The sequence below is a fragment of the Ranitomeya imitator genome, chromosome 6 (assembly GCF_032444005.1).
Source record: "Ranitomeya imitator isolate aRanImi1 chromosome 6, aRanImi1.pri, whole genome shotgun sequence".
NCBI lineage: Eukaryota > Metazoa > Chordata > Amphibia > Anura > Dendrobatidae > Ranitomeya > Ranitomeya imitator.
The window spans coordinates 65,016,149-65,030,376 of NC_091287.1; the positions used below are offsets into that span (position 1 = coordinate 65,016,149).

The 14,228-nt window shown below is 42.9% G+C and overlaps 1 protein-coding gene across 1 annotated transcript in view; it reads left to right on the plus strand.

The window, feature by feature from the left end:
- Positions 1-14,228, plus strand: part of LMBR1 (limb development membrane protein 1) — a 163,990-nt gene that overhangs the window by 52,487 nt on the left and 97,275 nt on the right. The window contains exon 5 of the mRNA XM_069729727.1: positions 9,581-9,684. Coding sequence (XP_069585828.1) covers positions 9,581-9,684 — 104 coding nt within the window. The remainder of the gene's footprint in view (positions 1-9,580; positions 9,685-14,228) is intronic.

The window sequence follows — 14,228 nt, forward strand, 5'->3', positions numbered from 1 at the left end:
TCTTCCATTCACTGGATGTAAGACAGTGAGACAAGCTGTCATACTTTAGATGCCATGCGGGATTGGAGACCGGGTACCAACCTATTCGTTCAATATGGGGTCCGAAATCGAGGGAAGAAAGCTTTCAAACCCACTATAGCAAGATGAATCAGGTCCACAATATCTCTAGTCTACAGGTTAGAGAAGATAACCCATCTGGGGAACCTAAAAGCCCCATGTCCACCTCCTGGGCAGAAAGAGCAGGGGCCTCTGTAGAACAGATTTGTCAGAAGATGTTGTGAATCTGTGGGATCCATCTGCCTACTGATGAACTCTAATTATGGGAGGGAAAAGCGTCAAGTCTGCTGCAGTATCACTTATGGATGGCAGATAACTTTTGGTTTGTGGTGAACGGGCCACTGTTCTTTGTACACGGCATTATATCTGGGCAATAGGCATTGTGTAGATAGACCTGAACTCTCAATCGACATGCACAACCTCTAAACCAGCTGGTGCCATGATAGGTGCCACGTGTTAAATATGCATCTAGGCTTATGATATCAGGCGTGGGCCTTATGGGGCATAATTCAATATTATTCAGTCGTCATGAAGGATGCTGCTTTGGCTTATAAATGCATCTTAGCACCTTGAAACTATCTTGATTAACCGGGTTATTTTTTTTCTTGCCTATCCCCCTCCGTTTCATCCTTTTTCCCTACTCTCTACCCCTATCAAATAGATACGGTAGTTTAAGGGGGGAGTACTTAGGGGAAGTGAGGGTGAGCCGTCATCAAGCGGGGGCGCCATATTGCATACCAGCTAGGGTGCCGTCCTCCGCAGTTAGGTAGGGACAGCAGATTAGGGATTTCTGAGGGCTAGGTGTAACAGACTGAAGCCTCCTGCTGAACCATGAGTTATCTGCTTTAATTTTTTGGTCAAAGAATCTAGCATCTGTTAGCTATGCTGTACCTTATTGTTTTTTGTATGGTATAGAATTGTGTTTTTGCTTTACATGATTGGCATTTCACAGGGTTCTATCTGTTAGCGTCTCCCTGAGTGCCCAGATACACACCTATTTTTCCATCCTCTACTACCTTTTTCCCTCCCTGTCTTTTGATTTCTAATCAATCGTTCTCCTTGTCACTACCAGGGGCCCCAGCCCCGCTGTACCCTATCCGGATGGTCATGGGGATGTGTGATACTGATACCACGGTATAGTGACATGATGATTGTGTCTTAGCATTACTTTCCCTTATGATATGGAAATTTAGGGGCAGCTGCTGGGGAGCGGGGGTGCCATTGTACAAGTTAGGATGCCAACCTCCGCAGACAGGTAGGGGCTCCGTAAGGGAATTATAGGGTGAATTAGGGTATTTTGTGTTGGTCTGGTTATAGTGTACCATTACATTAAGCTTTGACCTAGTTGTTTGGCCTGTAAACGGGAATAATAGTTAGTTTGTTTCTGTGTTTACATTTGAATAAATCAGAATAAGGGTAAGTTCACACAGGACGTTTTCGCTGCGTTTTTTTATGCTGCTTTTTTGTGCTACTAATTTTCAGCTGCTTTTTACAATACCAGCAAAGCCGATGAGATTTCAGAAATCTCATGTACACACATTGGTTTTTTGTGTCATCAGGATTTTGTGCTTTGCTCCTTTTTTTGGACATAGCACGTCTCTTCTTTCAGCGTTTTTGCTGCGTTTTCACCCATTTTTGCAGCATGTTGAAAAAGTGCTGCAAAAACACAGGTATCATTATTTGCTGCGTTTTTGCTGCTGAAAAGTCGGGGACATTGGCATGGACAATGAGAAAAAAAAAAAGCGCACCTAAACCTTTGTTTTTCCCGCATCTTCTTTCCTGCCATGAAGATCAGGTTTTGCTGCAGAATAAAAAGCAGCAAAAACGCCCTGTGTGAACTTAGGCAGGGTTCACATTACGTCACTGGCAATGCGCTGACGGCATCCATTACACAGCGGCACTAACGCTATGTAACGGATGCGTTAGCGCACCCATTGACTGCCACTATGGTGTTATCAGGATGGACTCCTGGAAACATTACCGATACATCTAATCCCCATTTTTTTTTTTTTTTTTTTTCTTCAGAAAAAAAACTGCGAATATCCTAAGGGCATATTTTTCAGGAGGTTTCCGCTTGGAATCCGCCTGAAGAATTCTGTGAAGGTGGGCCATGAAATGAACGCGGTGCTCAACAATGTCAAAACAACATTGCTGTGCACGTGTCCCGTCTTCTGTCACTTTTTTTTAACCACTTAAGGGTTCTTAAACCACGGCGTGGTTAAAAGAAGTGACATGCCTGTCCTTTGGGCGGCTTACATCTGGAATCTGCTCGCTGTGACGCCACAAGAATGGCAGCCAAGCCACCTCAGGAAAATATCCTCCCGAGTTTTCCTGAAGCGCCTTCACCTGGGAAAACTTGGTGGTTTTGCCTGCATCTAAACGCCTTGTGGACTTATCTAGTCTGCCATTTTTTGAGTTTTTCCTAAAGAGTCTTCACAACAGGGCTGTGGAGTCGGTAAGCCATAGTTGCGACTCCGACTCCTGGATCTTATCAGGTTCTGACTCCGGCTCCGGCTCCTTCATAAATGGCCAATTCGTAATAATAAATTTACTGTTGTCAAATATTAACATCGTGCTTATTCAGTTTCTCACCATCATATAAGTAATCAGACCACTTAGAGCAAAAACTATATTTATTAGAATACAATTGGAATCTAGCAAATAACTTTTATAAACTTTTATAAACTCTTGTAAGTAAATATGCAATAAACACTGTTATGCAGTTAATAAGAAGAAATCTATAAATTTGTCCTCAGAAAAAGTATTGCCTCTGTCAGATCCTCCTTCATGGATGCCCTCAAATCTGATCTAATTATTTTGAGAGCAGAGAACAACCTCTTTAATGTGACGCTTCTTTGACATTCTCAGGTTTTTAATTCTGTATTCACAATCCAAATGACAATTGTTTTTCCTAAAAACAATTGTACAAAATTATTGCCAGGTCGTACAACTGATATAGTGGTCAGTAATACTGTTATTCCTCATGTACTCACAGTTAACTGATGCAAAGTTTGTTGAAAGGATAATACTTCTTACAGTCTTCCTCTTCTGAGTAGCAGCTGTGAGATGCTTGGAAGACGCACACCAAACATCTAGTCTAGAGGAGAAGCTTTACTACTAAGAATATGCAACACATTTTCACTTTCAGTTTCATACATTGTAGGTAGGGGGGTTGGGGCAGCATGAGGTTAACCAAGTATAAGATTAGATAAGGGCAGTGGAGAACAGTGACACACAAGAAGTAAGGGCCCCGTCCCACTAAGCGACGCTTAAGCGATCCCGACAACGATACGACCTGTCAGGGATCGCTCAAGCGTCGCTATGTGGTCGCTGGTGAGATGTCAAACAGTGCGATCTCCCCAACGACGCAGCAGCGATGCGGCGACCTGTAGCGACCTGTAGAACGATGCTATTTCATGATGATTCAATGGGACGTCCTGTCAGCGAGGTCGTTGGTAAAGTGTCAAACACAGCGATGTGTGCTACCCAGCGGGACCTCAACGATCAAAAAACGGTCCAGGCCATTCCGACACGACCAGCGATCTCACAGCAGGGGCCTAATCGCTGGTACGTGTCACACATAGCGAGATCGCTACTGAGGTCGCTGTTGCGTCACAAAACTTGTGACTCAGCAGCGATCTCGCTAGCGACCTCGCTATGTGTGACGGGGGCTTAAGAAATGTCTCTATCTCCAGCAGAACTGCTTATCACTGTTGTTCATAGTTTGATAGAACATATTTATTTGAGTAACGTTTATAAAATTCATATGAAAGTCCAATTATGAAATATTAATACGTTTTTTTTAAAGCTGGAGTCTGAGTCGGTACATTTCTACCGACTCCGACTCCAACCAAAACTAACTCCGACTCCATGACTCCGACTCCACAGCCCTGCTTCACAACAGGAATTTCTCTGTAGTCACCCATTTTTTTTTTTTTTTTTCTGCTTCCATTTTCCAGATACTTAGCATCCTAATGCAGCTGTTAGATTTTCACTTGCTCTCAACGCTTTCTAGCTACATAAAAGGGAGATTGTGGAGGATAAGCAAAGACTGATGCAGTTTTTTCACAGCAGTGAATACTTATGTGAGACTAATTATCAAAGCACTGCGTATGATTAAAGCTTCTCTCTATCCCAAGATTCTATCGTTAGTTTCCAATAGACAGCTTTTTCCGAATATTTTGGCTTTTGAGTGTCGGTATTCCAATAGTAGCCACAAGATGGCGATAAATCATCAGGAATGATTTTCGCAGGGTTTCCTAGGTACGCAGCATGGTTGTCTATTAGCGGGGTCTATAGTCAGCGATCCGACTTACATTCAAGCATTGTCAGCTTCAGCCACAATGTGGGAACGCATATTGGGGTCTTGGGTCACGTGCATGCCAGGGTTTCTTTCCTATGGTATAGTTACTCTCCCAGTCGGTGGCACCATAGCAGTAAGAGTGGCCAATGTACGTCATAGGAAACATGTTACTTAGTGTTTTGATCCCATAGCCCTTGTTAATGTGTGCTCAGAATTTGTTCCTAGGAGCCACTTCCTGCTCTCTGGCCTATTTTACTAGTTGCACTATTTTGCACTTATTATATGTTGTTGCCTATCCTAGGGGCTTGTTTTTTTTTGTTCTTTTGCTGTATTTTCTTGATTTAATTTTTTTTGTGCAGAGAAAAATGCAGCATTTTACTGTGGCTGCAAATTAAACGATGTACTTCTAAAATCTGATTCACACTGTTGTTTTTTTTTTTTTCTTCAATTTTTAATCTGCAGTATGTCAATCCTTCAGCTTAGCTGCTGTTTTTTCCCTTTTGATTTAATGTTTAAAAAAGCTTTAAAAAAATTCACATAAAAATATACACGTAATGTATGCAGTGTTATTCATACCATCACATACCCTGAGGTATTATTACACATGGAATATGACAGACATTTAGAATTTTATTCCTGGGTATAGGACTGTCCCCATTACTGCATTACTGTTGTACCTGCTACTTTGTCTTTTTCTTTTTTTTTTTTGTGGATTTTAATTTGTTTTATATTTGTGCTTGTATGAAATAATAAAGATATATTTGGATGGCATCTGCTTTCAGACTTTATTCCTATTTAATATATTTATTTACAGGTGGTTCATTAACGCACTATATACTATAATTGTCTAAGGGTCACTTCCGTCTCTGTCCTTCTGTCACGGATATTCATTGGTCGCGGCCTCTGTCTGTCATGGAAATCGAAGTCGCTGATTGGTCGCAGCAAAACAGCCACGACCAATCAGCGACGGGCACAGTCCGGAAGAAAATGGCCGCTCCTTCCTCCCCGCAGTCAGTGCCCGGCGCCCGCATACTTCCCTCCAGTCAGCACTCACACAGGGTTAATGGCAGCGTTGACCGCGGTGTAACGCACTCGGTTAACGCTGCTATTAACCCTGTGTGACCAACTTTTTACTATTCATGCTGATAATGCGGCATGAATAGTAATAAGATCTAATGTTAAAAATGATAATAATAATAAAAAAACTAGTTATATACTCACCCTCCGGTGGCCCCCCGGATCGAAGCGGTTACCGACGCTCCTCGCGACGCCCCGGTGACCGCTCCATGCATTGCGGTCTCGCGAGATGATGACATAGCGGTCTCGCAAGACCGCAATGCACTCTTCAGACCGGAGTGCACGAGGAGCGTTGGTAACCGCTTCGATCCGGGGCCAACAAAGGGTGAGTATATAACTATTTTTTATTTTAATTCTTTTTTTTTAACAGGGATATGGTGCCCACATTGCTATAGACTGAGTGGGCTGTGCAATATATTACGTGGGCTGTGCAATACATTACGTGGGCTGTGCAATACATTACGTGGGCTGTGCAATATACTACGTGGGCTGTGCAATATACTACGTGGGCTGCGCGATATACAACGTGGGCTGCGCGATATACAACGTGGGCTGCGCGATACACAACGTGGGCTGCGCGATATACAACGTGGGCTGCGCGATATACAACGTGGGCTGCGCGATATACAACGTGGGCTGCGCGATATACTACGTGGGCTGCGCGATATACTACGTGGGCTGCGCGATATACTACGTGGGCTGCGCGATATACTACGTGGGCAAGTCAGCAATAGTGCAAGTTTTGGGGTGGGATTTTTGCTCACCGTTCTTGTGATCATTCTGACCCCACGGGGTGGGATTTTGCGTGGAGCCCCAGATCGAGGGAGATTATCAGTGGTGTTGTATGTCTTCCATTTTCTAATTATTGCTCCCACTGTTGATTTCTTCACTCCAAGCTGGTTGGCTATTGCAGATTCAGTCTTCCCAGCCTGGTGCAGGGCTACAATTTTGTTTCTGGTGTCCTTTGACAGCTCTTTGGTCTTCACCATAGTGGAGTTTGGAGTCAGACTGTTTGAGGGTGTGCACAGGTGTCTTTTTATACTGATAACAAGTTTAAACAGGTGCCATTACTACAGGTAATGAGTGGAGGAAAGAGGAGCCTCTTAAAGAAGAAGTTACAGGTCTGTGAGAGCCAGAAATCTTGATTGTTTGTTTCTGACCAAATACTTATTTTCCACCATAATATGCAAATAAAATGTTAAAAAAAACAGACAATGTGATTTTCTGGATTTTTTTCTTCTCAGTTTGTCTCCCATAGTTGAGGTCTACCTATGATGTAAATTACAGACGCCTCACATCTTTTTAAGTGGTGGAACTTGCACTATTGCTGACTGACTAAATACTTTTTTTCCCTACTGTGTATATATATATATATATATATATATATATAACAAATTTTTTTATTTAATTTACTTATTTTTTTACATGCGACATCCAAGTACTTTTTTTTTTGCTGTCTCATTTATTTAAATGTGAGTCTGGTCCATAAATTAAACTAAAGTAGGGATGTCTTTTTTTTTTTTTTTTTTTTTTTGCAGCTCACAGGATATGGTGTGTCAGTTTGCAGTAAAAAAAAAATACGTTGAAAATGTAAAAACTTCGGGGGCTTTTAAAAGTTGTGCTGTAACAGTCCATACAGCATATGACAAGGTTAAAAATAAGCTTATAATTTTATCTATTTTGAATTATTATAATTTGCCAACGTTCTGGGTCTGCAACTAGTCCCGATTCATCATTGTGCTGCACCAATCCTCTGGAATGCTCTACCCCAAGATATTAGGACCATCCATAATTTGCATAGTTTTAGGCGCTCGCTCAAAACACGTTTCTTCAGAGTGGCCTATCACATTCACTAATCAAAGTCATTTTATGTTTGTGTGTGTGTAGCCCATTCACTATCCCCATCTATCCCCCACCCCCTGAAGATGGCTGGATCATCATTGTAAATACATCATTGTAAATACACCCCTGTGCTTTGTATCTCCCCACCTCATTGTAGACTGTAAGCTCTCACGAGCAGGGTCGTCTTATTTTGCTTTAATTATTGTATTGTTAACGTTGTTACTTATGACTTTTGTGTTTGAAACTGTTAAACTGTAAAGCGCTGCGGAATATGTTGGCGCTATATAAATAAAGATTATTATTATTATTATTGTTGCTCCTCCAGTTTTCTGGAGTAAATTTCTCCTTTTTAGTGCCTTTTTAATGTTTGCATATTACTTATGCATTTTGAGCCACTTTTTTATTTTTATAATGTCTTTTTATTTTTCTTCAACAGCTTTGCTCATCCAGGTGTTTCTGATGAACTCATTATTATTATTATTATTATTATTATTATTATTATAATACATTTTTATAGCGCTATTTATTCCATGGAGCTTTACATGTGAATACGGGGCAAATATAGACAAATACATTAAACATGAGCAGATAACAAATCATGAAATGAGACTTACTGGTATTTAATGTCCCTTTTTCTTTTGTCACATCTCACTTCAGTCCCTGCCTGGAGTCAGGTTCTGGAGTTTTCAGTTTTTGGAATAATTTTTGCAACTTTTTTTGGCATTTTTGATGTTTGGTGCTTGAAAAGTCACAAAAACGATTAACGTCAAAAATAAAAAGCATATATATTTTTTTAATTTGGCATCTAATTAAAATTCCTGAAGTACCACAAGGCAAAAAAATAGTGTTTTCAATAAATGGCAAGCGATGGATTCCGGTCCTTTTGTCTTTCCTTTAAGTCTGACTCCACTCTGCACTCATTTTCTGCACTGGCGCAAACAGTCATGGTGCCCAAACTCGTAGAGATCAAACAGACTTCATTCTGCAACTCCAAGCCAACGATAATATCCGCAGAGATGTTAGCTGCATATTGCCCTCTTTCTTCTTGATGTTTCGAAAGCTTTTGATTCATTATCCTGTGATTATATGTATTTTACTCCTCAAAGATGGGGTTTGGAATACGACGGGGTTGCTCCCTTTCTGCTCTCCTATATGCTCTTTTTCCATGAAGTCACTTGTAGCCGCCATCGGGGCTTGTTCAGATGTTGCGTGTATCGAGGTAGCTGGTCTTTGACATAAATTATGGTATTGTCTGTTTGACAACATTTTGCGAACTCTTACACAACCCCTCGTCATACTCCCTCACCTTTTTTAACAACTATTGGTGAAGTCTCAGGCTTATCATTAATAATTCTAAGTCACGTGTCATCATTGACTCCATGTCCATGTCCAGGCCTGACCTCTCTGCCTTTAAAGCCTACCTACTCTTTCGGATGTGTGCCTCCAAATGCAACCTTGTACCTACAATATGGTGGACCTGCCACCATAGAGAGTTCTTTCTTCTGGTCATATGTGTCGAACTTGACTTGTACTAATTTCCACACTCGCCTTACTAGACACCTTGGGAATGCCTTGTGGCATCACAAGTCATCCACACTCACTTCATGTCGATACTCACTCCTCAAATCAAAGGGTAGCCCATGTCTAGAAAAAAAACAACTCAACCCATTCCTGGAATGTTTAGCTTGTGTAGATATGTGAGCAACTTACAAGTGTCCTTAATGCCTGAATGATGCGAAGGTCTGGGGCTCGTGTAGAACACACGCACATCCACGATTGTCAAGGGCTAGTCTGTCTTTTGGCTAATTGTGTTGGATCCCGTTGCATAAACCCATGGGTGGCCTGTGCTGCTGGAGTGAATCCTTCAGAATAGATAAGGAAAAGGTTTTTATTCACAAATTGTGAATTTGACTAATTGTGTGACATACTGCATCATGGAGCCATCTACCTCTGGTTCTTCTTCGATGGGTTCTCCCCTTACCGTTTGTCGTCTTGTTCCTGTTGCAATACTCCTGGTTGTTGGATGCTATGGTTTTCTCTGTATCCCCTGTAACACAATTAGTGTAATTTACTGTGGCCTGCTAACTTTCTAATTTGGTTATATTGATTAAAAAAATATATATATACCGTATATTTGAAAGGGAAAATTTATTTCTTCCTCATTCCAATGCCTTCTTCAGGCTGCCAGCAGTGGGATAATATAGACACCATGCATATGACTAACACTAGTGTCTAAATGAAGCTTTGGGAAATCTTCTCGCTAAAGTAAGTGAATTAATAATTTTTGTTTTACAATTTCAGGACTTTGGAATCTTGTTTCACTTTTCTCCAATCTGTGTCTTTTCGTGTTGATGCCATTTGCGTTCTTCTTTCTGGAATCTGAAGGCTTTGCCGGACTCAAAAAGGTAACTTTAATTTTAGCACCAGTTCTAAAATGAATACCGTATGTCATACGTACGGTTAAAGCCCGAAACACTCAAAGGGAATCTGTCAGTAGGATCAATCCTCTGAAGTCATCTAGATGAGAAACTAGGTCTTAGAAAGTTGAATACAATGAGACAATGATATCGGTGATCCACGTTTTTCTTAATATGTAAAGTACTGTTAAGATCTTTGGGCTGGACAAAGATCTCGTGAGAATCTGCTTCCAGAGCTTATTTTAAATGAATGGCCATTACCAGAGAGAGAGACTTGTACAGTAGATCAGGAGAGCAGACTGTCCTCTGAAACATTTTCTTCTTCAGTTTAGGGCATTGTCACGCCCTATGGCTCAGATTCACAATGATCATTGTCTTCCAGGGGTATACCGGAAAAAGCTAACTTGAAACGCGCGTTGGGGCACTGCTCATCACCTCCAGGTTTTGATTTCAAATTGAAGCTGTTTGGCTATGGGACTTTTTTCTTTTTTTGCATACGTCTCATGGCATACACTGAGAATTACCCACTATGGCAGTGTTCCCCAACTCCGGTCCTCAAGAGCCACCAACAGGTCATGTTTTCAGGATTTCCTTAGTATTGCACAGGTGATAATTGCATCACCTGTGCAATGCTAAAGAAATCCTGAAAACATGACCTGTTGGTGGCTCTTGAGTATTGGAGTTGGGGAACACTGCACTATGGGCTATTATTGTGTTTGTTTGTTTTTTGTGCTCTATTTTTATTAATTTTTTATTTTTTATAATGTCATGCAGTTTTGAATCCTCTATATTTTATTAGGACTGTGCTATTCTCATTTTACCACTGCAGAGGTCTTGACAGCTTATTTTTAATAGGCCGAAACTACTTCTAGGATTTTAGGATAGATGTGACCTTTTGATCGCTTGTTGCAGCATTTTTTATGAAATTGCATCAACCATAAAAACGTAATTTTGTCGTTCTTAATTTTTTTTTCATTTACGGTGTTTATTAATCAGATTGTTAGATTTTGATCTGACTTTTCTGAAGGCAATACCAAATATGTGTATTCTTTTAATACCTAATATTTGTATTGTAATGGGTGAAAAGTGGCGTAATTTGAACTTTTTTAAAAACTTTTCACTGTTCTTATATTTTGAAGCTGCTATCGTCTGATCGCTTGTGCTACAGCATCGCTGTATATAGCAGAAATCGCGGTCTTCTTTGATTTTGCTGTCACACTTAGATATTCAAAATAAGCGATTCAATTCCTGTGAAAAATATGACTTTATTGTGCTCCCAGTTTATTAAACCAGTAAATTAGTGGTTTTCTGTACAATATTTCATTGAGTCATCCATCCTTCCCTGACCTGAGCATTTAATTTCGTACTAACGTGCGCTTCTAATAACCTCTTGACTAATGGCCTTGATTATGAGTATTGGATTTGTGCCATACGACTGTACATAGCAAAACAGACCCAGCAAAATTCTCTGCTTAGTTTCTAATTAATCGCGGGCATTAATGTAAATGGACATTTAGGCCTGGAGGGGTTGTCTGTGGGCTTTATTTTCTAAAGTGGATGTTTGGAAGCCCGCAGTGGCTGCTTTTTATAGCCTCTACCACCTTTTTATCCACTTTGCCTTTACAGTAACTATGAACTGTAGGAAGTGGTTGTAAAATCAAGGAGATGTGGTAAATATCAGGGGCCCTTCAGACGTGGTGCGGCGCTGTCTGGCCAGGGTCGCTTTGTTAGGTCTACGGAGATAAGTCTCTATTGTGCTTGTATTTAGGTTCTCGGCTTCAGACTCGTAGTATTATGAACCCCTTCTGTTCAGTAGTAATTAATGCAGAGTTCCTGTACAATAAAAGACCAGTACGTACTCTGTATGGTATCTGTCAAGGATCCCGGGTGAAACTACTACAGGGAGACTACTCGCCGCAGTAAGGGAGCCCAGAGCAGAATGGCGGAGAACTCACCGGGTAGCAAGCAGGACCTGAATCATGTGACAGAGGGGGAGTGGCCAGGGATGGAGCCAGGCGCCGGGGTGCAAAGGAAGAGAACGGCGCCGGAGAGTAGTCAAAGATGCCAAGGTCAATAACTGAGAGGTAAGCGAGGTACAGGATGGTGAGGCAGAAGGATAGTCAGGTGGAAGCCGGAGGTCAGAAAGCCGAGTGAGTCAGACCAGATCGAGCATGGAGAGCAAACAAACAACACAGTATGCACATGCACACCAGGGGGTCAGGCACACAGACAAAACGAAAGTATAACTGACAGAGAATCCTAGTCCACATGGGTATAAATATCCCTCCCAGATCCAAAGGGAGGCCACAACAATTAATCCTGAAACGGCAGGGTATCAACCCTGTCCAAACCATGACAGTACCTCCGGGAAGTATTTTTCTCCTATAAGCAATTTATTTTCACACTCTAAAATATTATGAACCCCTATTGGCTTAAAGTAGTTTTCCTGCCCAATGAATTTTTCTCCTTCACCTCATTGGGGGACACAGGACTGTGGGTGTATGCTTCTGCCGCCAGGAGGCTGACACTAAGTAAACATAAAAAAAGTTTAGCTCCTCCTCCATCGTATACACCCTGACACTGGCTACCAGAGAATCCAGTTCTTGCTTAGTGTCTGAAGGAGGCACACCTCTGGGTCCCGGATCCTTTGGACCCCATTTTCATCTCTACATTATATGGATTAAGGGGGCGACGGACCCTTTTGTGGGTCCGATCTCCCCAAACCCCGCCCTCTCTGGCGCATCTACTTCCGGATCCGCCCCCTCCTTTCCTCGCCTAGGGAAAATCGAGGCCCCGGCTTCGGCCTACTACAGGCCACATCAGATCATGGCGGTTCCGCCCCCTGAGGACTGCTGGGGATAAAGGTGGCACATTTGCTCAGCATTTGGTGTTCGGTTCCACACTGTACGCATGGGGACACAGGACTGGGGTAAGTGCTTCTCCCTCCAGCCTGACAGCAGAAGCATTGTTTTTTTTCCCAGTCTAAGGCCCTGGGTACAGCATTTACGGATCACTATGTCTAGAAGGGTCAAATCTCACACGGTCCTTTATACCGTTTGTGTAGCTTGTCGTGCTGCATTCCCGCATGCCCAGAGCAATCGTCTCTGCGAGGCCTGCGACTCTGAATGTGCCCAGGAGCCCCCTCCTGCGAGCTCCCCAGCAATCTCTCCGGCAATTTCTCCTGCCCCTCAGGCGGAGGCTGGGGCGGTTCCACCAGAATGGGTCACGTCCTTGTCGCAATCCATGGCGTCCCTAACTGAAGCAATCAAGTTCCTTCAGACCCCGGCGGTCAGGGCCAGCAGTCCATCTGTCTCGGAGAGGACCTCGGGGTCTCAGGAGCCTTCGGCCTGCAGGGGCCGCGCTCGCACTAGACAGACGTGTGGAAAGCGAATTCGCACAGCGTCGCCCAGGCCGTCAGGTGCTTCGGCGTCCTGGAGCACCGTATCACGCTCTCCTTCCCCAGCAGAGAGCGGGGAAGTTGAGACAGACTATGAGTCAGAAGGGTCCCTTAATTTGGAGACTCCCGGGTTTCAGGAGTCTGTAGATAGCCTGATTGAGGCTGTCAATCAGTACCTGGGGATAGAAGACAAACTCGTCTTATCCTCAGATCACAAGGTTTCATGTAAGCGGGCCAAACGGGCCCATAAGGTTTTTTCCTCTCACCCCGAGTTTGAGGACCTGATTCGGCGAAACCGGGAGCACCCGGACAAGCGTTTTTTGGGGCAAAAGGCCTTGAAGGCTAGGTATCCCTTTTCTGCTGAGCTGTGTAGCAAATGGGCAAAAAATCCTTCAGTAGATCCTCCGGTGTCCCGTTTAGCCTCTAACACTTTGTTATCCCTTCCTAATGGCTCGTCTATTAAGGATCCTACGGATTGTCTCAGGGCTGTGGAGTCGGAGTCGTGGAGTCGGAGTTAGTTTTGGTCGGAGTCGGTAGAAATGTTCCGCTTTAAAAAAAATGTATTAATATTTCATAATTGAACTTTCATATGAATTTTATAAATGTTACTCAAATATATATGTTCTATCAAACTATGAACAACAGTGATAAGCAGTTCTGCTGGAGATAGAGACATTTCTTAAGGTATCGTCACACATAACGATATCGTTAACGATATCGTTGCTTTTTGTGACGTAGCAACGATATCGTTAACGAAATTGTTATGCGTGACAGCGACCAACGATCAGGCCCCTGCTGGGAGATCGTTGGTCGCTGGGGAAAGTCCAGCACTTTATTTTGTCGCTGGATCTCCCGCTGACATCGCTGAATCGGCGTGTGACACCGATCCAGCGATGTCTTCACTGGTAACCAGGGTAAATATCGGGTTACTAAGCGCAGGGCCGCGCACCCTGGTTACCGTTGTAAATGTAAAAAAAACAAACACTACATACTTACATTCCGGTGTCTGGTCAGGTCCCTCGCCATCAGCTTCCCGCACTGACTGGTGAGCGCCGGCCAGGCGTAAAGCACAGCACGGCGGTGACGTCACCGCTGTACTTTACGGCTGGCGCTCAGTCAGTGCGGGAAGCTGAAG